We start from the raw sequence: 23,836 nt of genomic DNA, 5'->3' as shown, positions 1-23,836 counted from the left end.
ATGAATTAGCAGGTAATCTGTGGTCAGTCAAAGACTGCACAGTAAATGGCAAACGTGACCAAACCAGATCGCACGAATTTCTCAGCAACTCACAGAGGTCAGTGACCACAAAGTCACAAAATCCTGTTATAATGCCACTGCTCTCAAGGGATTTCAACCGTGTACTTTGAAAGTGTCGGCCCCCCGAATTTCCCCAAAAACTGCTCTGACGTGGACTGATTCATCACCCAAAGGTTCAATTTATTCTCCCAAGACTGCAGTCCATGAAGCAAATAAGTCCTACTCTTTTGCAAACCCTTAATTTCAGTAAGCTGGCATTGCCTCAGGGTTTCTCCAAACTCCAAGCAGACTCATTGGACTTCTCAGATCTGTAACTGCCAGCAACCTGCTTACAACTCCTGGGGTTTTTCTCCATGCTGCATATTCGCCACAACACAGATAAACTGAGATTTTAAAATTGTGGATCCTATTCAAAACGAAACAAGGCAATTACTCATTAGACCTGTAAGAGTGAATTTGTATCGCCTGCAAACATGTACAGAATTTAGTACTGGTACAGCAATCTTTCTACATCTAAAGCTGAAATCTAACTTCCATGTTGCTAAGATATGAGGGAAACATTTACTCCTCTGGGCCATTTGTGCTTCACATTCCTTAAACCATTTACATAGTTGTTCTATTTACTCAAAAAATCTATAAGTCTTTTTGTCCCTAAATTTATTGTTGGCCTTAGACAAGTTGCTCCTAAAAGTATATTTGCATTTATAAGTATAACATAGTTAGAAAGTAGTTTAATTTTTCAATGGAATTGTGCAATCCACAATGTCTCCAGAGTGAATCGGGACAAGACTCCCTCCTGTAAAATGCCTCATTGTACTTTGCTCTAGTGTCAGTTTGGCTTCAAGTGACACCTTGCACTATAACTGGTTTCGGAATCACATCATGCTGACCCCAGTTACAGTATGGATGCATACTTCAGGGAGTACATAAGTGCATATGGCTCCTGGAGCATGATGTGGTACAAAGTATTGAAATAATGGATATCAGGACACAGAACTTGGAATAGTTAAGACAGAAATCTGGGAAGCTCCTTTTACATTTGACACAAATTCAGTTCATGACAGGGACCAGCAGCAGCAGCAGCAGTGTGGTCAACTGACTTATCAAACTATCTAGAGCCTAAATTGACCATCAGGAGACCAGAATTTCCTTCTGACAAGGGATCTTAAACTCAGTTAATTGAATAAACTGAGCTGTTGTAAAAAGTTCTGGCGCACTAATATTCTTGAAGAAAATAAATTACACTTCGCTGGTCTGGCCTATATACAATGCCAGACCCGCATTAATGTGGTTGACTCTTCATTGTCCTCTGAAATGGCCTAGCAAGTCACACAGTTTTATCAAAGTCAGCAGCTCGCCAGTTTCTAAATGTACTTTTTTTTGTGGAAAATAGGAAAAGAGTTAGCATCTAATTGTGTATCATTGCTATTATGTTGATTTGATTAATCCCTGGCTTGAAATTGGATGAGCTGCTCTAAATCATAAAATCTTTGTGTTTGATGTTTGTGCTATCTATCTGAAGAAGGAAACATTTAAAAAAAGCAACACAAATAAAGGTAATGTGACTGCATCACTTAATAATGGAGTTTATTAGAATGAAAAAAGGAGCCCGTGAAATTCAAAAAAGCCTTGAGAAATTTGAAAATTAGGTTGAGAAAACCTCAAAAAGAGCTAACAGAGAAAAATAATTGTTTTGACTGGAGCATCTCAATTAACAATCACAAAATAGAATTTGCTGTCTGCATCATTCCGTACAGTAAGAACGCATTCTGTTCAGCTTGTGCTCAATAGGTGGCACCATCCTTGACAAACTAAGGAACTTAAAGATGGTATCCAATATAAAGAAGAAATACACAAAGCAGCAAAGATAAATGCTAGACCAGAAAATTGGAAAAATTTTTAAAAATCACCACAAAAAAGCAAAAAGTTGAGGGAAAAAAACTAGCAGCTAACAAGTATCGACAGTAAAAGCATAAACAAGTATATAAAAAAGGAAATGAATAGTGACAGTGAGAACTGGTTCTTTAGTGTGAGACTGGACAATTCATAGTGGAAAGCAAAGGAATGGCAAAGGCTTTGAACATTTTGATTCTGCTGTCACAGTAAAGCATCTCGAGACTACTAGAAAAGCACAGGGCGGGGGGCATGAGGAACAGTTCAATGGGATTAGGGTTGGCAAAGTCTGCTGGAACTGACAGCTTCGATCCTAGGGTCTTAAAGAAAGCGGTTGCAGAGATAATGGAGTGTGCCAATCTTCCAAAATTCCCTCGGATCTGGAAAGGTCCCAGCAGATTGAAAATCTAACAGCAAAAATGAGAAAGACAGGTAAACTATGGGCCAGTTAGCCTGGTGCATGTCATTAAAAAAAGTGCTGCAATCCAATAGCGACGAGATAGGAGGATATTTGAAAACTCATAAATCAGGCAGTCAACATGGTTTTGTGAAAATGAAACTGTGACAGATTTGGGTTGTTTGAAGATATAACAAGCAGGGTGATAAAAAGGAACCAGTCGAGTGTGGTTTATATGATTTCCCAAAGGCATTCAATAAGATGCCACATAAACGGTTATTGCACAAAAGCTCATGGTTTGGGGGATTGGTCAGCTACTCTCTCAAGTAGAGAGTCGAGATAAATGGGTTGTTTTTAAATGGCAAGCTATTACTAGTAGAGCACCAATGGGTCAGTGTTAGGGCCTCAGGTATTTATAATCCAATGATGTGGATGAAGGGATAGAATGCATGGCTTGCTGATGACATAAACAAAAGTAAACTATGAAGAGGAAATACTGTCTGCAAAGGGATATTGATAGAATAAATTAAGAGGCAAAAATTTGGCAGATGGAATATAACGTGGAAAAATGCAGCTTGTTCACTTTGACAGGAAGAACAGAAAGGAAGAATATTATTCAAATGAAGGAACTGCAGAAATCTGTGGCACAAAAGGATCTAGGTGCCCTGGTACATGAATCACAAAAGGCTAGCATGCAAGGACAGCACATGATAAAGGCAACAAATTGAACGTTGGACTTCAATACAAAATTATAAAAGTTGGGAAGTATTGCCACTGCTGTACTCGGCTTTAGTGTGAGTGTACCTGCAGTCCTGTGTAGAGTTTTGGTCTCCTTAAATAAATATATATTTGCATTGAAAGCAGTTCATGAAGGTTCACTTCCTGGGATGAAAAGGTTTTCTTGAGCAAAGGTTGAGCAGGTTGGGCCTATACCCGCTGGAATTTGGAAGAATAGAACAGAAGAATCTGGGAGAACTTGACAGGGTGGATGCTAGAAGGACGTTTCCCCTTGTGGATACAGAGTAGACTAGATCTAAGGGGCACAGTTTTAAAAATAAGGTGTCTCCCCACTTGAGGCCTAGATGAAGAAAAATTTCTTCACTGTTAGAACTGTTAGACTTTGGAATTGTCTTCCCCAGACAGCAGCGTAGGCTGGACACTGAATACACTCAGGAGTGAGTTAAATTAATTTTTGACCGACAAATAGTCAAAGGTTATGGAGGTAGGCAGGAAAATGCAGCAAAGACCACAATTAGATCAGCCAACCTCTTATGGGATGCCTGCTCCCATTTCTTAGGATTTTAAGGTCACAGACAAAAAGCTGCCTGTGAGATTCAGCATGGCTACTCTTTCAAAAAAGCCAGCATAGATACAATGTACCAAATGGCTTCCTTTTGTGCTAAGTTTCTGTGAAACTGTGAGCATGTTTTTTAATCTTCTCAATCTTGAGCTGCAATAAGGATACAATTTTCATGCTTCCTCTTTGCCTTCCCTTCCCACTGCAAAATAAAGGCCCAGTTTTCCTACAATGATAGGAAACTGGTAAAAGAAATAATAAGCCATCGGTATCATTGAGAGCTTGGTTGGGAATTCAAGTGTGTACAGAAATATTATATTTCTCCCTCTAATTTAAAACATGCACATTATATCTTGCAGCACTAGATGGAATAAAAATGATGTATCGGCAGAGCTGCTCCATAATACAAGTCAGCCAAACTTAAAACAAAAACGCAGGTCAACAACTGTAGCAGAAATGAGAAATGGCAATACCATTTAGCCAAGATTATAATGCCCCCAAAAATTGACTTAGGTAAATATTCAAAATGGAAGTGCAGTAAGGTGAATCTGAAAGCGTATTTTGAAAATGCATTTAATGCCAATCAAATAATTTTTCTTTTTTCCACATGTATTGCGAAGACACATGTAGGGAATATAGTATATAATGAAATGCGTTCCATTCAATGCTATGTTCAGGAAGAATAATTAGCTAAATCAAATACATTTTTAGAGCAACTCATATTGGCATAGTAAAACATTCTGATGTGCCCCACAATGATTTTGTTGAACAAAACTTGATACTGAGTCACATTAGTAATATTAGGATAGGTAAAACATTTGCAAAATGGAAAAAATTCAGTCAGTTTTAAGCTATGTCTTCAAGAGGAATAGAAGAGCATACAGATGGGGAAAGGATTCCCGGTCTTAAGATTCAGTCAGCTGAAAGTACAACTGGCATTGATGGAGCAATCAAAACTGGGCTTGCACAACTGGTCAGAAATACTAGAGTGTGGAGATCTGAGGAATGGAGATGGTTACAACATAGGGTGGACAGGCACCATCAAAGAATTTGAAATCAAGATGCCAGACTGGGAGACAACATGGATCAATGAGCAGAGCAGTATGGCTGAACAGAGCTCAATACAGGTTAGGCAGAAAAGTTTTGCATAACTTCAAGTTTGCGGGGGGCGAGGTGGAAAAAAGCATTGGAATATTCGAGTCTACAAAATCATGCAAAAGGATTCTGGGTTTCAATAAGCAACTCGAGGACGGAAGGTGTCACCTAAATGGACATAGATGGTCCCGGTGATGAACAGTCAAACAGAACATAAACGCTGCAATGGTCTGATTCGGCCTCAGTGGCTAAGAAATGGGATGGAGTCAGTGACAAGGGAACTGAGATTGGAGTGGGACCAGGAGACAAGTGTTTTGGCCTTTCCACATTTTATTTTGGATGGGGGAGCATCTCCATTATCATCACAACCATATTTCTCAAAAATATTTATTTTCCGAGATGAGTGATAATCAACTAGATTCCTATTCGATAATTTATATACTGAGGGATCCCCAGCAAAATTGAAGCAATTGAACATAACTGTGAATTGCTATTACAATGGGGATATTATGGCGCTGGAAAAGATGATGGAACAAATGGTCTACTATCTGATGCCTGGCATCAAAACTACATAGAGTAACCACAGAAACTGAAGTCTGGTTGTACTCAAGTGGATTTTAAGAGATTAATGATTGTGTACATTATCAAGTTGAACTCTGAAAATAGCTTATTTTGGCCCAACGTGATGGAATAAAGCACAAAAATGGAATGATGAATATAATGGGGTACTGGCCAGTCAAGCAAGGAAGAAATCATGAGCAATTTTAATTAAACAACAACTTGCTGGGAAAAAATTAATTGAGAGATATAAAAAGTTATTTGTGCAACTAAATTTGAACCCCAGTGCTGACCAGGTTTACTAAAACATTCTTGCCTGACCCTATACACATCAATGCTCTGATTATAGAATTATAGATTTTGTTTATTAATTATGAAACAAATGTTTTTCCTTGTAACAAACAAATGGAAGTGGTCCAGAAAGAAAATATTCTATTCTTGGCTAATTTTTCCTCAAAAAGAGACCACTTGCACAATATCTGATTTAGAATGGTAATTAGAAAAAAATCATAATTAAAAATTGTGATAGAGTGTCCAATTTACAGTGGAATTGATGCACAACATTCAAAAACTCAAACAGATATGATCATCTATGACCTCTTAGATACTCAAGTGGAAAAGTGCTTCTGGCTCCTTACAGGGCATCCAATTGTTCAAGTGGTTTAAACACTTCAGACTTAGGACCAACAAATTTGACAAAATTTAATTCCAAGTTGTTGGTGCAATATTATTTATTAGTCTTTATTAATTGAGACATTGAGTTTAATAGCAGGGAGGTTATATTGGAATAATGTTAAATGTTGGGTTAGGCCACAATTAGCATATTGTTTGCAGTTCTGGAATCCACATTATAGAAGGGATATTGCAAAGGGGGCTGAGGAGATTTACCAGGATGTTGTCTGGGCTGGACAGTTTTAGTTATGAAGACAGATTGGGATTGTTTTCCTTGGTGCAGAGGAGACTGAGGGGGATCAGGATTGAGGTGTATAACATTATGGGGGACATAGATAGAGTGGACAGGAAAAAAATTATTCCCTTTGGTGGAAGGATCAATGACTAGGAGGCAATAGATTTAAAGTAAGGGGCAGGAGGTTTAGAGAGAATGAGAGGAAAAACTTATTCACCCAAAGGGTGGTGGGAGTCTGGAACTCACTGCATGAAAGGATGGTGAAGACAGAGACCCTCATAACATTTAAGTAGTATTTAATTGTGCACTTGTGACGCCAAGCCATACAAGGCTATGGGCTAGGTGCTAGAAAATGGGATTAGAATAGTTAGGTTGTTTGTCTTTGACCCGAGTAGACGTGATGGATGCAAGTGCCCCTTTCTATGCTGTATACCTCTATGACTCGAATATGGGTCTCAAAATCAAACCTTGAGACATAAGTTTCACACCCTCACCATGCCTCAACATGAAACAAGTATTGACTCAACTTCTTGTCAATTCTCAAAATTTACCTCAAATTACACACCTGATGCAATATCTTAACTTCATGTGTTTCCCTGCCTTTAGACTATATATATCTTGCCATTATCATGATATTTGCGATGGTTAGTAGCCTTACTGACCTCAAACAGTATATGGTAGCAGCAAAGTTTAGATCAGTCATGTTCCTTATGGGTGCCAGCAACATTTAAATATCTTAATTTCCACTGTACCAACCTTCTATTGACAACTGAGCACATGCAAATCAATACTCACAGTTTGACTTTCAGGAAATTCCATCTTCAATAATTTATGAGCACATTCTTCAAAATCCAAACTGTAAAAATATAAGTAGTACTTTAAGTGTCATTGAGTAAAGCTCCAAAATGTGTGAATACGCCATTCATCCAAATTGCAATCATACCAAAAATTAAATTAAGCATCACGTAAAGAAATCAAATCAAAATGAGAAAAAATGCATTTAACAATTAAGTAATGTTTTGAATTAAGGGAAAATAAATTGGGCACAATCATGATCACAATTTATTTACTGACATGTTTCTATTCAATCTTTTGCAAGCTTTCAGCGTCACCAACATGCTTAAATTGTGTAACGTTTTCAGCAACATTTAAATTCAAAACAAGAAACCATAACTATGTTTTTTGTTGCACAATTTTTCTTCCTCAGCATTTAAGGCCCCATCTCCCTCTTTGCTCAATAAAGTTTCTGTTCACAACCCATTTTTTCTTTTACCATTCAATTCAGTTTTCATAGTGTAACTGCAGAAATTCAAAGCAATTGTTTGTATATATTTAACGTATTACATGAACAGCATATAGTGCAGTTGTTGCACTATGCTAAACTCTGAGGAGCAAATCTATGGATCTTCACTGTGTTGCCTGAACTGTTAGAATTACCCATTCTGGGTGAATGAACAATGCTCTCCATCCTTAGTGTACAAGATGTGGAAAATATCAATGAGCTGAACTGTCATTGGCTCAAAGACAGGTACAACCTCAAGTTCTGTGATTTTGTTACGTTGAGCAGCTTTCCCAAATTACTTCAATCTACTCACATCTCTTAACTCAGATCGAAAAATTATTCTGCTGCCACTTTAATGTAATGCAACAATGGACTGCAAATTAAGTGAAAATCTGAGCATGGCCCAGTTAGCCAAATGCTTCACTTATAGTAATTTTTGAGGGTTTTCATTTATACCCAGTTCAATGCAAAAACAGCATTTTTCCCCCAACTAAATTATTCTAGAGTGTGGGAGGTCATTACTGGGAGGCTCTGGAAGCAGTGTGCACAGCATAACCCTGTCGATACAGGCAGTGCTCAGCTTTACAACATTCAAGTTATGACAAATGGCACTTACACTGCTTATAATTGACAGCTTTTGGCAAATTAGTAATGTCAGTTTTGACTGACTCCAAGCCAGCTCATCTTTAATATTTTTATTATACATATACACTACTACTTATATTTTTAAATGCAGCCTTGACTGAAACAAAGCCAGATAATCCAGCATTCAGTAATATACTGTATGATATTGGGTCGCTAACACTTTCGCTGCCGAGAAAGTGGTGAAACCTCCTGTTGAAATACCAGGCCCCCGATCCTTCTGACCAGGTCATAACTCCAGGTCAGAAAGTCACTTCAACACGTGGGCCACCAGCTGGTTATGGAGCTCAGCCATCTATGGACAACCGTTGCTGTGATCCACCAGCACATTGCCTCGACGAGCTATAGCGCAGAAAGCAGAGAGTGGTGAATAATTTTGGTGTCCTGCACCCAGAGGCAGTAGCCAGCCTTAAGCCAAAACCAAGCTGTCTGCACTATGGGGAGGTTTGTGGCAGAAGTTTGAATGCATTGAGACGAACGTCTAAAACTTGAGGAAATGAGACTGCAATTTGCTGGTGAAAATTATGCCCTGCTCCATTGTTGGAACCAATCTCCCACGGGGAATTGGTTCCAGTTTTCAATGTAATGACTTACAGTTATTTCCAAGGACTAATCACGTCGCAAATCTGAGGACTGCCTATAGAGCTATATCATTGGTGACGATGCAAAAGATTCTGCTCTCCCCACTGCAGCCTTTCATTTAAAAAATATTCTGAGTAAGCAAACTGCTTGCAAGGCTACATTTATTTTCCATCCCTCCTAGCTATAATGTATTCAGAGTTAATGTAAGGTGGGATTAGAGTCACATGGGTTACATAATTATATGTCTAACTCACAAAGACAGGCCAGTGTTTATGCCTCACTAGCCGCCTTCATCTCATGCCATCAATATATCCTATGCTTTATTCCTCATTTGCCTGTCCTGCTTCCCCTTATTACGTCTTTGTTATCACAACGAATCTCTCTGGTAAAGCATTACACTGAATAAAGAAGTTTCTCCTAAATTCCCAACTGGATTCATCAGTCACCATTTTCCATATAACATCAGTTTTTGGACTCCCACCATTGGAGTCATTTTCTATCCTTCTACCCTAACAAACCCTTTCATAATCTTAAATGAATGCTCTAATCAATATCGTGACTAAACTTCTCTACTCAATTCCACTTTCTTTGCCTTGCCCCACATTGCTTTCGCATCCAAATGTCTCTTGAATATTCTCACTGACTAAGCCTCACAACCCCCTGAATGGCCAATAGAAATACTGTTTCTCAACTCGTGAGACAGAGAGACAATCTCTCAACATCTAAATCCAAAATCTTGATTGCTAATCCAGTAGTGGACAACCATATTCAATGGGTTTTCAGCATTCTACTGTAAGATTTTACATGTCCAGGTACGCATGGGTATATAATCATAGGTAATCTTAAACTGCTTGTGTATTATTGCAGCTTTGGGTCATGTGTGCAGATTGGCATGTGGAAAGCTGTCTGCTCCAAGTGGAAGCCAGGTTTTCACTTTTGATTGTGTGAAGTTTTATGCATAGATATTAAAAGTAGATTGTTATATTATCCATGATAAAATTAGATTATGTGACGTCAGAATAAATATTTGCTAAGTAATATGTCTTCCAATTCCCATGGAACTATAATTCAGCACAAGTCAAAGAATCCCAGGCTGACAAGAAGGAATAGGCTCAACAAGTACATACAAATGGCCCCAAAATAAATCAAAGTTACATTCATGATTAGGCAGTAAGTCCTGGTAAAAAGAGGGAGATATGATGAAAAAATCCAAAGTCCTGTGGTGGGATAAAATTGATGAATTGACAACATGCATCAGGATAACTTGTCCAAGAATCAGTGCCCTGGTTTTGGACAGGGAGTAGCTGTAATACTTGTTTGAGAAAGGAGTGCTAGTTTTGATTGACGAGTGGAATCAGATGAAATTTGCAAGGGAATCATACAGCAGAGGAACAAGCCAGTCATTTAGCCAATTAAGTTTGCACTGGTGCTTCTTTCCACAACGCTGATCTCATTCCATGTTCTAAAAATATAAAATAGAAATTGTGAGCATCCCACTATTATGGTGATTATTGAAAATTTGAGCCTCCTCATCACCTTTTCACTGAACAATGCAAACAACCACTAAGTACCATATCATAACTTGTCATAGTCTTGAAGCTAGTCTAATCATCTTGCAATTTAACTTTTCCAACTCCAGTAAAGAGTCTTAATATCTTAAGTTTTTCAACCAAGCAACAATCCATTATTAATGCCAACCTGGTGATTTTTCTTCATCACTGAAATACTTCCTATATGCAGTACTTCTGGTCTTATACAAGTTCAACATTATTGTATATTGCTGCCTTTTTTGTTCTATGCCAGAGGTTCCCAATGGGTGTGGCGAGAGATGATGGCAATTGTGATGGGAAGATTCAAGGACAATCAAAGAATTATTTAAACATGGATAGATATTTTTTCCAAAGTGAGAGCAAGAGCACCAAGTGATGCTGAGGACAATCCAAGTCCACGTTGTGATCCAGAATCACCTTTTGAACAGAGTGCTGAAGAGTCATTTAATTCTACACCAATAGCGGAATCATTTAATTCTACACCCAAGCAAATCTCCAAAAAAGGAAGTTTGTCGACAATACATGGATAGCTATCTGAGTTTCGGTTTCACATGGACTGGAGATGCTTTCCAATTCCAATATGGTCCAAAGCAAGATGAAAAGACATCTGTTGTCAAAACATGGAAATCTGGCAAACAAGGATGTTTAATATTTTGAAAGGCTTTTGGAACAGCAGAAACGCCAACGATCATATTTCGCAAAACGAATGACAGCCTCAGATAAGATGCACATTGTATCTTACCAAGTGGCTGAATTGATTGTTCAACAGACAAAACCATATACAATAGCTGAAAAATTGATTCAGCCTGCCTGCAGCTTGATTGTGAAAACTTTGTTTGGAGATGATGCTCAGAGAGAAGTTATGGAAATTCCTTTGTCTGATAATACTATTCGCAGAAGAAAAATTGATACGTCAGCTAATATTGAGAAGCATATTTCCAAACGTATGAAGAATTTCAAATTTGATGAATCAATCGACATTAGTGGAAAAGCAGTTGCTTGCCTATATCAGATTCATTCACAATGACGAAATAATCACACAGTTTCTATTTTGCAAGGAACTTGAAAAACATACCAGAGGACGAGATAATTTCCAAACCTTGTCTGAGTATTTGGAAAAAGTTGAGATTTCATGCGATTCTTGTATTGGAATTCATACGGATGAAATGCTATGAATGACAGGGAATGTGAGAGACTTGGCAGCATTCAAACAGAAAAATCCAGATGTAATATCAACTCAGTGACTTTTACAGAGAGGCATTAATCACCAAGACCCTTGTAGCTGATTTGAAGTTGGTCCTAGATCAGACTGTGCACACTGTGAAGTTCATCAAAGCAAAACCACTAAAGACGCTGTTATTTGCTCAACTCTGCAAAGACATGGAATCAAAACATCAATGCCTAATTCTGCACTCGGAGGTTCGCTAGATGTCCCGCACAAAAGTTTTAAATCAGGTATTGGAACTGAAGAATGAATTAAGAGAATTTTTGGAACAAGAAGGGAACCCATTGTACCACCAACTGGATGACAATGACTGGTGTGCAAAGATGGCATATTTGGCTGATATTTTTTCGCGGTTGAACGTGCTCAATGCCAGTATACAAGGCCACGATGACAATTTCCTCACAATTACAGACAAACTAACTGTATTCAAAAAAAAGCTTCAGCTCTGGCTTGGAAGAGCGATGCAACATAATCTCAAAGTTCCCACTGGTAAAAAGTTTTAAAACGTGCAATGAATTGTACGGCCTTACACAGGAACATCTTGCAACACTGGTAGACAAGATTGATCATTACTTTCCATCGTTGTCTACAGAAAAATTCGACTGGGTTAGAGAACCCTTTGCAAATTCCAGCTCTTCAGGTCTGACATTGGATGAGGAGGAGGAGGAAATGGCCTGCATTGAGTGATCGCACCTTGAAAATGAAACACGGGACTATGTCACTGGACTCTTTTTGGATACACAACCAGAAACAGTAGCCACGCATCTCTTCAAGAGCGTTAGCTATTCTTCTACAGTTCTCCACAACATTGTTGTGGACAGGGATTTTCAGCTCTGACAAATATCAAAGACCAAAAAACAAAGGTTTCTTTGTATTGGTGAGATGAGTGTTTGTTTGTCTCATATTAGACCTAATATAAATGAGATTACCTGACAAAAACAAGCTCACACCGCTCAATGAGTTTGTGTACTTAAGGTTACATATGTAAGAGGCTCATCTATAAGTATATTTTGGGAATGAATCACGTTTTATGTAGTTGCATTGTTTTATACTTTCTGGATGTCCCATGATCATATTATAAAGTAGTTGTGTTCTATGTAGGAGTTGTTTGTTTTATTTCTGAATGTATTTCTTGTCAATAAAAAATTTGGTGTGGCACAAGCAAATTTTTATTCCAAAAGTGTGGTCCAGTGAAAAAAGTTTGGGAACCACTGTTCAATGCCTTCAAATGGAAAAATCGAGAATTCTACTATCTCTTAGGTCTTTCCTATTGCACTACCGTCTTTTCCTCAAGATCAAGATCAAGATCAAGACCTCTCAACAGATATGCACCATTAGAACTGTAGCATTTTGAGATGTTTTCCAAATTTTGTTTCCAAATTGGGCTACTTCATATTTTTCTCTACTGAACTGAATCAATAACTTCCATTCAAAACCTTGCATTTACAGACATGCATTGGCCGAAGACCTTGTGTAACACAATTGCTGTCATCCTGAGTGAAACATCAGAAATGATGGCAATAGGGTGAAAGCAGAAGTGCAAATACACTGCAAGAAGGAATTCAACACAGAGGTAACATCAGCGCTGTACACTGCATGCAGTGACAATACTCATTCAATTAGGGCGCACCAAAGTACCAAGTGCATGGCAACATCATATCCAAACTTAGCCACCAAATCATACACTTGAACCCATATAATTCATGAGCTAGAATCCTGTAAATCTCGAACACAGCTTTAGTAATACCATCACTAAAGGGCTATCAAGATTCAAGGAGAAGGCCCACCTTCATAGTACAGACAAGTAAAAACCTGGGCTTTTGCCAGCATTTCCCTACTAAAAACTTGAAGCACATTTTCAAATGAATATACAACACACACTATTTCACTAAAAGCTATCCAGCTTGGCAATATTCCTTAGCTGTGGAGGATACTAAACAGACAATAAAAGAAAAACACAGCTTTGCATAGGTATGCTGGAGTTGGGCTTAATTTGCTTGTGGTTTGAGATTTGGCTGAACAAACTTTTCAGAACATTTTCTTAAAGGATAAACTAGATTGGGTTGAATCTGCCACAGAGTGAATTGTGCATCACTGGTGAAAGGACAAAGCTTGTTGAGCCAAGTCTCTTTCCATACTCCAGGTTCTTCATACAACAACTATGGGAGTAAGATATATTAAAGGTAACAAAGCCATGTAACTTCAGGTTATACAACAAATGGAATAATGTGATGATACATATGGGATGATTTGACAATACATTTAGTTTTTTTAACAATATATAGTGAGGTCAACATTTCAATAGTACCCATGTAATTGATTTCAAAAGAGTAATAAATTTGATGCTCCAACACAAAAAAGACACCCAGCGACTAGCCAACACCAGTCAATAGCCAAATATCTTTAGTCTTTACTGTATGGACAACCAAAGAGGAAAGAAAAACATTGTTAATTATTGGTAAATGCCACAGTTCAGGCAGAAATTGTCTGAAGGATGAATAGAATGTCAGAATTAATACAGCTTCACAATTTCTTCCTGTGATTTTAGCATTTAAGTGAGAAATTCCAGATATGAATAGCAAGTTGATTCTTAGAGACTGTGTTTCATTTTCTATCGGGTTTGCTATATTTCAAGACAAAGTGGAAATAAGTTAAACTGCAAGCAGTTCCACAAGCAGTTGTGGAACCCATAAATCCAAATGGCAAGTGCAATCAATTAAAATACACTGCTTTAGGTGAAAGAAAATGGTATCTTGGAGATCTGTGCATCAATGCTCAAGGCCAAAAATCTGAACAACTCAGATTCTTTAATTCAAGCTCATTTAGCTCGCCAAACTAAAGTAGTAGTTATTGGCATGCCTCACAGCAACTTAATTTGTTTCCTCTTTAGTGCAAGAGCAGAAAGTGATTTGTTTCTCCAAGGTGGTTCCAATCATGAGTTAATTATGACTTGAGTAACATAGAATTCCCTGAAACGTGACAATATTTTCTACATACACATTACCTTATTGTGCAGATTAATCATTCATTCATGTTCTTTATCGTGAACTTAACTAAATAATTGGAGGCTTTTTCTTTGCTTCTCTGTCTCCAATCATAACATTTATTCCAGTAATTCCTGCTTCAGTAATGCAAAAGACCATGCTCAACTTCACTCCTAACTAGCAGATATCTAAATTTTGACTGTGCTCCGCAGCAGCCTTGCACTTATTGGGTTTCAAAATTTAACTCAATGCTCACTGGTTAAAGTTAACTTGAGAACCTGTAGTTTTGAATAGTCTAAGGAGGTCATCTTTTGTTAATAATCTCAATACAGTTTGACTTTTAAACAAAGTAAATAATTTCCCCAGCTGGTTATAGTAATCTATAGGCATTGACATTTTCTCATATAATGAACCTTAATTTGCATAAATGTTTGTGCATATAAGTAAAGGTAGTTATTTAATGTATTCAAAACATAGAATCTTACAGCACAGGGAGACGGCCATTGGGCCTGTGCCAGTTCTTTGAAGGAGCGCCCTAATTAGCACCGAAACTGAAGGCTTTTCTGCATAATGTTGGAAATTAGTCCTTTCAAGAACATGTCCAATTGCCTTTTGAAATTCTGATGGAATCTGATTCTCCCGTTCTTTCAGGTGAGGAGTTAAAGATCTTATCATACCTGCGTGAAAACACTTCCTTCCTAGTTCTTTTACCAATTATCTTAAATTTATGACCCTTTATCCATCCTCCTGCCAAAAGCAGTTTTTTTTCCCTTCTTGCTCCATGAAAAGCCCTCAATTTTGAATACCTTGATTTAGGTCTTCGTCAGCCATCTCTGCTTTAAAAACAAAGACACTTATTCCAATCTATCCATGTAAATGACGTTCTCCATGCCACTCCCATAAGTGGTACACAATACTCTAGTAGAGGCCAAACTAGTAATTTGTGGCATGATTACTTTATTTTCATATTCAGTGGCCCTATTTACAAAGCAATACATCCTGCATGCTTTCTTAACTACTGCATCACCTTGCCACGCCTCCTTCAAAGTTTTGTGATTCTACCTGCACCACCCATCACCTGTTCCCCTGCTCTTGCAATAGCTTCAAAGGAGCAGCATTTAGGTTCTCAACTTTCTTCCGTACAAACTGCATCTCTTCACACCCACCCTGACATTAAACAGCATCTGTCTTGTGCCTGCCCATTTTACATCCTCCAAAATCTGCTATTAGCTTGTTCTTTATTTACAATGTTCCCAAAATTTTAAACATCTGCAAACTTTGAAATTATCCACCCTATGGCCAAGGCCATTCCCTTTAAAACAACAAATAATGTCCCCAGGGAACACCACCGCAGACTTCTCTCCCATCCCATCAGAAAAACATCCATTCGTCATAGCTCCCTGCTTCTTATCTCTTGGCTACTTAAATACCCAAGTTAGCACCATCACTTTAATACCATATGTTTCCACTTTCTGGATATGCTTGTTATATAGTAACTTCTTGTCAAAATAACCCTTCCTGCAAACAAACGTATTCCAAAACACCATCTTTATTCTTCTTCACTAAGTTTTGAAATCATCAATCTTGTTTCTACTGTATGCATCAAGATTAATTTCAAACTGCCAAGAATAAATCTATATAACCAAGCATTTCTACACATTCCAGTGTGAACCATTTATCACATATATTAATCAGATTCAGAGGAAAAACAGGTTGTGGTAACATTGCAAAATAATTCGCAAAAATGCAACAGCAAGCATTCTGTCAAAATCCAGAGATAGACATGTTAAACTATTGCACATCCTTAAAGAAAAATTAAATATATTGTGTTAGGTTTTGATTGTTATTTAGGGGAGGCAGTGGTGTAGTGACATTGTCATTGGACTAGTGATTAAGTGACCCAGAGCAAGATCTGATGACCCAGGTTCAAATACCACCATGCTAGATGGTGAAATTTGAATTTAATAAAAATCTGGAATTTTAAAAAATGTCTACTGATGATCATGAAACCACAATCAATTTTAAAAACCCATCTGGTTTGCCTAATGTCCTTTAGGTAAGAAAATCAAATCATCCTTACTTGTTCTGTCTTCAGATCCACAGCTTTGTGGTTGGCTCTTAAATGCCCTCTGAGATGGAGGACAGTTAGAGATGGGCATTGAATGTTGGCCCAATAAATGACACCCAAAATCATTTTTAAATCATGAATTTTTAAAATTATAAAAAGAGAAATATAACAAAAACCATAGAAGAGATTCTTAAGGAACTACATAATTGAACATTATCCCAATAATAACCTTAAGATTAGGCTTTCTGGAAGAACATTGTGCATTCTTATTAAGTTCAAACTTGCTCCTTTTTGTTCCAGAGTAAACTTAGAACCAAATCTACAATGCACTTAATTCCAATTGTCATTCCAACCTTCAAATCTTCTTGAATTAATTTTATACTTTGTACACAGTACATGAAGATAACATTCTTTAAAATCTGTCCTCAGCAAAAAGTCAAGTGCTTGTACCCAATGCAAACTTCACAGTGAAGCAAACTGCTCATTAATTTGAGAAATTAATCTGATTAATTATTACAACACATTTGCAATTCCACCTTAAGAAACAAGAAGCTTTTTCTGAATAGTAACCAAGGCGATATCTATGATTGTAATTTGTATGAACTTTTAACTGACTGCAAAGGATGGCCAATGAATGGTTTTAGGGCACGGAACAAGTAGCAGCTTTCAGTCACATTAAACAAGTAGTAGCTACATCAGCAATGAGGTCATCTTGCAGTGTAATGCCAGTGAATCAGGACTTGCAGCAACACTGATGCATCAAGGACAATTAGTTGCTTTTGCAGCCAGAGGGCAACGGAAACTGAACCACGCTGAACCAGGAGTATGGCTGGCTATTGTCTTTACTTGAGTATTTTACTTAATGCCTGCTTGGGAGAGACCACACACAAGCCACTTAAAGCATCTTTTTCAAACCACTTCTATCTGCTCCAAAGCATCTGGCAAGAATTCAGAAATACAATTTGAAAGTACAGTGGATGTACATTGCCAACATACTGTAAAGAGCTGCGCTCCTTCTGAAGCAAGTTGCTGATGCTAGCATAGAGTGTAAAATCATTCCAATTCAATGAGTAGCAACAGCATGCCAGGCTCTGGAAGTCATCAATCTCGCAGACATTGAATCTGACAGCTCAGTGCCTTGCTCAGGGCAAGCAAACTGAACAATGAGATGCTACAGCAAGTGCAGCAGGAAATATGATGAAAGAATGGCCAGGTCAAGGACACATCTGTAGTTGAAAGAGTATTGGGAACACAGGGACGAAGTGATTGCCCAAGATGGCATCTTGTACAAAAGAAAGAAATGCTGAAGCAGATCCATGCAAGCCATCAAAATGGAGTCTAGTCCGAAGAAGGCAAGAGAAGTACTCTACTGGCTAAAATTGAGTGATGAGATCAAGGACCATATCAGCCATTCGAGTGATTGGAATTAATATTCAGTTAAGCAAACAAAAGTCATGCCATTCCAGAAAGAGTAGATCTCTTCACTCTCTGTGCAATTCAAGACTGTGTCATTGTTGACTGCTATACAAACTACCAGGAGTTAGACAAGCAGACGTCAATTAACATCAGTGAAATTGTACGATGCCTGAAAGCACATTTCAATCGTTATTGGGGAACAGCAAGACCCTTAGTTTACAAGTGAAGAACTCAGGTGCTTTGTAAATGATTTGGGAAATTCAGCACATCATCTCCACACTATCCCCAGTCAAAGGAAAAGGCTGAGACAAGTTGCCAAAAGGCACCCAACACAGGTGTGTACATGGCAATCCGAAAGTGGATAAACACATCTACTGAGGGTATGGAAATAGTCCAGTTAAGTGACTAATGTCATGCTGCATCCAAGCAACTCTTTCACCAGCAGAAACATACGGAAGTGGGAACAGGCATGAATGACAAAATCAAAAAACAGAAAGCCAAATTTCACTTTGATAAAGCTGCCAAATCATTGCTGAGAATTGGAGAGCCAGAGTGAAAATATTCAACACTCAACAAAACTCATCCTCTTGACAACTTAGTGTAGTCCTTATTAGTATTGGGGTTAGTATCCCTGTCTTCCATGCAGGGCACTGAGGTTCAATTTCCCAACAGAGCTACGAAGTTGCTTGAATACACGCCGGTACAATTTCCTTTTTTAGGGCAGCATGGTGGCACAGTGGCTAGCACTGCTGCCTCACAGAGCCAGGAACCCAGATTCAACTCCTGACTTGGGTCACTGTGCAGAGTCTACATGTTTTCCCCGCGTCTGTGTGGGTTCCCTCCAAGTTCTCCAGTTTCCTCCCACAGTCCAAAAAACATGCTGGTTAGATGCATCGACCATGCTAAATTGTCCCTCAGTATATCCGAACAGATGCCGGAGTGTGGTGACGAGGGGACTTTCACAGTAACTTCATTGCAGTGTTAATGACACTACTTATGACAGTAATAAAGTTTCAACTTTAAAAACCTGGGATGCGTGTAGAGACATCACCATCTTGATCATATACGATGAAGACAAACCAAATATATCATCGTAACGCAGACATATACATACAACTGGAGAAACTGCTCCTTCACAGCAGACAGCTGATGTGAATTTCACCAACTATTCAGGGAAATGAATGACTATCAACCTCAGAGGTCAACAACCCACCTCCGCCCCCAAAGACAACGGATCAGCAGCAACATTCACCACAGCTGTGACATTCGCCATTGCAACAAAATTCCCCAGAGAGGCAACATTATTCTAGAACGATCAGACACGAGACAAACAGCCAATAACAACCTGCATACTAACCATGAGGCGACCTGAACAATTTAAGAATTACGTGCAAAATGTGTGTGGTGACAGATGAATGTGGGTCAGGCTTCAATGACGTGTGATTTTTTTTTCACTGTAGGTCATATATGTGCCTGATTTACAATTGCCAATAGTGTATGCAGGTTGTTTTCCTTCATGAAGTGTGTGGAGGAGGGAGAATGTTTGGAGAAGTGCGTAGGCTTTCAATAGTCATGTGACCTCTGTCACCCTTGATGCATGATGTGGAGATGTCGGCATTGATGCAAGCAGATGCCATTTCATCCAACACTTGGAACATCTAGGATACAGGGACATAACCTTGCCAGGTCAAGACAGAAGTTAGAAAATACTTATTTCCACAAAGGGTTATAGAAGTGTGGAATTAATGTTAAATCTGCAATCAAAAGATTTTTACTTACTCAATATGTAAAAAGGCATGGGGACAAGAAACCTGGATGTGGTCTCAATTGATTCAGTACTTTCAAAGTCCTCGCTTGCTTCAGTTGGGAAAGACAATTAAATTATCCTATCTTTTTGATGAGAGAGGTGTACAAGTTTAACGGTGCACACATGACAAACCAAGTATCCAGCAATACTGCAGAAACATCTGTTGGTCTATGCCTTAAATGAACACAATGAGATATGCAGCATAGGTGCAGAAAGCTGTGCAGAAGTTTACTTTTTTCCAGAAGAATGGTCACAGAGAGCTTTGGCATAGCTCAGGTTATAGAAAACAAATAAGGTTTACTTCTTAAAAAGATAAAATTGGCACACACAATCGCACTCAAGTAATTACCTCAACAATAATACTTATACTCAGTTCATTCACCTACATCATCCTTTCAGATGCACTTATTGAGGTCTTTTGAAAATGCCTGTTACATCACCAACCTCTTTCTCCCCATCATGCAGCATATTCTGACAGGGAAATTAGATCATTGCTCTCTCAAAACAGATTTCAAAAATAAGCATTGCCATATCACTTTCTAAAACTCCACCAATTAATGTGTCAATTACATTATTTCTAAAACATCAAAACAAAAATCTTGCAGAATTACAATGTAGAATATATCATCTTCCTTGTGATTTTTAAAATCTAATTATGATGTGCGTGTTCTCTTTATCCATAGGCACATTGGATTAATTTTAACTTTAGATATTTAATCTAATAAGTTCAGGGACCAGTTTAAAAAAACTTGTGAAATAAAAACATGAACAATAGCAACATCAGATACTGCGACCATATATCAAGTCAAGGCAGTGACTCAAGAGTTTATTAGTCACAAGTAAGGCTTACATTAACACTGCAATGAAGTTACGGTGAAATTTCCCGAGTCATAAGAACATAAGAAATAGCAGCAGGAGTAGGCCATCCAGCCCTTCGAGCCTGCCCCGCCATTCAATAAGATCATGGCTGATCTGAAGTGGCTCAGTTCCACTTTCCCGCTTTCTCCCCATAACCCCTTGTCTATCAAAAACCTGTCTACCCGTGTCTTAAATATATTTAGCGAGGTAGCCTCCACCACTTCAACGGGCAGAGGATTCCAGAGATTCACCACCCTTTGAGTGAAGAAGTTCCTCCTCAACTCCGTTCTAAACTGTCCCCCCCTTATTTTGAGGCTATGCCTTCTAGTCCTGCTGTCCTTTCTGAGCAGGAAGAATTTCTCCACCTCTACCCTATCCATCCCTTTCATTATCTTATACATCTCTATAAGATCCCCCCTCATCCTTCTAAACTCCAACAAGTACAGACCCAGTCTATTTAGTGTCTCTTCATAGTCTAACCCCCTCATCTCTGGTATCAGCCGAGTGAACCTCCTCTGCACTCCCTCCAAGGCCAAAATATCCTTGCGCAAGTGCGGTGACCAAAACTGCACACTGTACTCCAGCTGCAGCCTCACCAGTGCCCTGTACAGTTGCAGCAAGACCTTCCTGCTTTTATATTCTATCCCCCTCGCTATAAAAAGGAAGAAAGTGAGTCACCACACTGTGGCGCCTCTTCGGGTCAATGCACCCGACCAGCATGTCTTTCAGACTGTGAGAGGAAACCCATGCAGACATGGGGAGAACGTGCAAACTCCACACAGAAAATGAGCAAAACCAGGAATGGAACCCGGGTCCCTCACGCTGTGAGGCAGCGGTGCTAATCACTATGCTTACGTGCTATGGTGTATATGTCCTTCCTGCCAAGACCAAAACTCATCATGAGAATATAACAAACTCTTCACTTTCTCCAGCCACTGCAATTTGAACTCATCAGCTCAGGCCAACTCAATGTTCTAAGTTACTCATTTCATACTTATTTCACTGTACATATCCTAAAACTTAAAGCGCTGCATAATATGAGGCAACAATATTCCAGGGAAAAATATATGGTCATGATGAAGATTTGTTTTAAATAAATGATCCATGAAAAAGTGTTTTAAAGTGACTTTTTCAAAGTGTTGAAACATTTGCTTACCTTGATTGGATAGCAAGATAAATAGTCCGTCGAAATGAAACCAGATTTACTTCAGTCTTGTCATGTATGGTAAGTTTCTTTTCTCCTAAAAGGAAATGGATAACTGCAACTCATTTCTCAATTTTAAAAACTGCATGAGAATAACATCACCAAGTGGCAAGCACTGCTGTCTCACAGCACCAGGTACCCAGTTCAATTCCAGCCTCAGGTGACAGTGTGACGTTTGCACGTACTCCCTGTGTCTGCATAGGTTTGATCTGGTTTCTTCCCACACTCCAAACGTGTGGGGGTTAGGTTGATTTGTCATGCTAAATTGTCCCTTCGTATCAGGGTAAATACGTGGGGTTACATGGCCAGGGCTAGGGTGTGATTATTGTTGGTGCAGGCTTGATGGGCCAACTTGCCTCTTGCTGCACTGCAGGGATTCTACGATTTTAAGCTCACTTGCTGGCAAATTATTTTCTCATTCTTTGGAGCAGACCAGAGCAACGTGATTAGTTTTTTAGCAACTTAGAAACTGTCTCATTATACTATTGGAAGTTGATGTGAAGTTATGTTGTCAAAACTCCAAAAATGCACTACATTACCTATTGAATGAAACAAAAACTGATGAACTGGCTATTTTCCTTGACAAGCCGGCAGTTACAATTATGAGATTTATAAGATTATGTTTTGGGACTGTATCGTTAAATTTAGGGTGAATGATGGTGGTCAGGTGATCTGTTCTGCAGGCTGCCTGACAGTAAACCTGGGTGGCTTCAACGTTCAAGTTCAAAGCAACAGAAGGTGGTGCAAGTATTTTGTTATTGGAGACAACAATAACAGTATCTGAATCTAACACGAATACACTAGGAGTCCTCCAAAGTCCCAGAAATGTGTTGTTGGTACTGAATTTTAAACTATTGGGCTGCGAACTATCCACTTACTTTGAAATTGAAAGGGAGTTCAGATCAATGGTAGATAATTAGCATTTCAACCAGGATGCAAGGTTAAAGGTTTCACAATACCATTGGAAAGGAGTGGAGAGATCAGGTGACAGACTTCCCTAAAAATCAATATCATCACAATGGACAGAGGTCTTTGCAGTCAGCGAGAAAAAAGGCTGTTAGATTTGGGGAGCAACCCCAGCTAGATACAGGAGGGAGGCTGTCTCTGGTTGAAGAGGTATATCCTACAAACATCTGCAGGTTCCTCGGCCTTTTGGATGAGATCTGACATTGGATCAAGCCCAAGGTGAGGCGAAATGCCCTATCGTATCAGTTTGGATCTTGTTGGTCTTTCTTGTGGGAACCATAGAATGACAGAATCATACAGTGTAGAAGAGGCACTTCAGCCCATCGAATCTGCACCACAATGCTGAAACTCCTAACCTCCCACCTCATCCCATTCACCAACACTTGGCCCATATCTTTGAACGTATTGGAGAGCCAACTGCTCATCCAGGTATTTTTCAGAGGATGTGAGGAAGGCAAGTCACCACTACTACCCTCCTAGGTAGCACACTTAAAGACTGTCACCAACCCCTGGGTAAAAAAGCTTTTCCTCACACACCTCCCCCCAACCCTCTCCCCACACCCCACCAAACTTCCTACTCCTCCCCCTTCCCCCAAACCTCCTCTTACTCACCTTCAACTTGTGTCCCCTTGTGACTGACCCTTCAACTAAGGGGTACAGCCACTCCATATCTACTCTGTCCATGCCCCTCTATCTTGCATGCCTCCATCAGGTCAACCTTCAGTCTTCTCTGCTCCAACAACAACAACCCAAGCTTATCCAACTCCACTTCACAACCTAAACATTCCATCCCAGGCAGCGTTCTGGTAAATTGTCTCTGCACCCCTTCCAGTGCAATCGTATCCTTCCTAGAAGGCGGCAACCGGAACTGCACATAGTACTCAAGGCATGCCTCACCAAAGTTCCATTCAATGCAACATGACTTCCTTGCTTTTGTAATCTATGCCTAGATTGATAAAGACAAGGGTCCTATTTTTCTCCAGCCTACTAACATGCCTTGCATCAACTGGATTCAATTGGAATTTGAACTTGGTTTTTGGAATAA

At 39.0% G+C, this 23,836-nt stretch overlaps 1 protein-coding gene across 1 annotated transcript in view; it reads right to left on the bottom strand.

Annotated features, from left to right (window-relative positions):
* The window catches only part of cwc22 (CWC22 spliceosome associated protein), a 107,171-nt gene that overhangs the window by 30,418 nt on the left and 52,917 nt on the right, over positions 1 to 23,836 (bottom strand). The window contains exons 14-15 of the mRNA XM_080198896.1: positions 21,778 to 21,862; positions 7,003 to 7,063 (exon numbers count right to left, since the gene is read on the bottom strand). Of these exons, the coding sequence (XP_080055022.1) occupies positions 7,003 to 7,063; positions 21,778 to 21,862 (146 nt within the window). The remainder of the gene's footprint in view (positions 1 to 7,002; positions 7,064 to 21,777; positions 21,863 to 23,836) is intronic.

This window comes from Carcharhinus amblyrhynchos, chromosome 11, assembly GCF_965287045.1.
Source record: "Carcharhinus amblyrhynchos chromosome 11, sCarAmb.v2.hapA, whole genome shotgun sequence".
In the NCBI taxonomy this organism is placed as follows: Eukaryota; Metazoa; Chordata; class Chondrichthyes; order Carcharhiniformes; family Carcharhinidae; genus Carcharhinus; species Carcharhinus amblyrhynchos.
The sequence above is the reverse complement of the archived record's forward strand: the minus strand, read 5'-3'. Positions and strand labels throughout refer to the sequence as shown.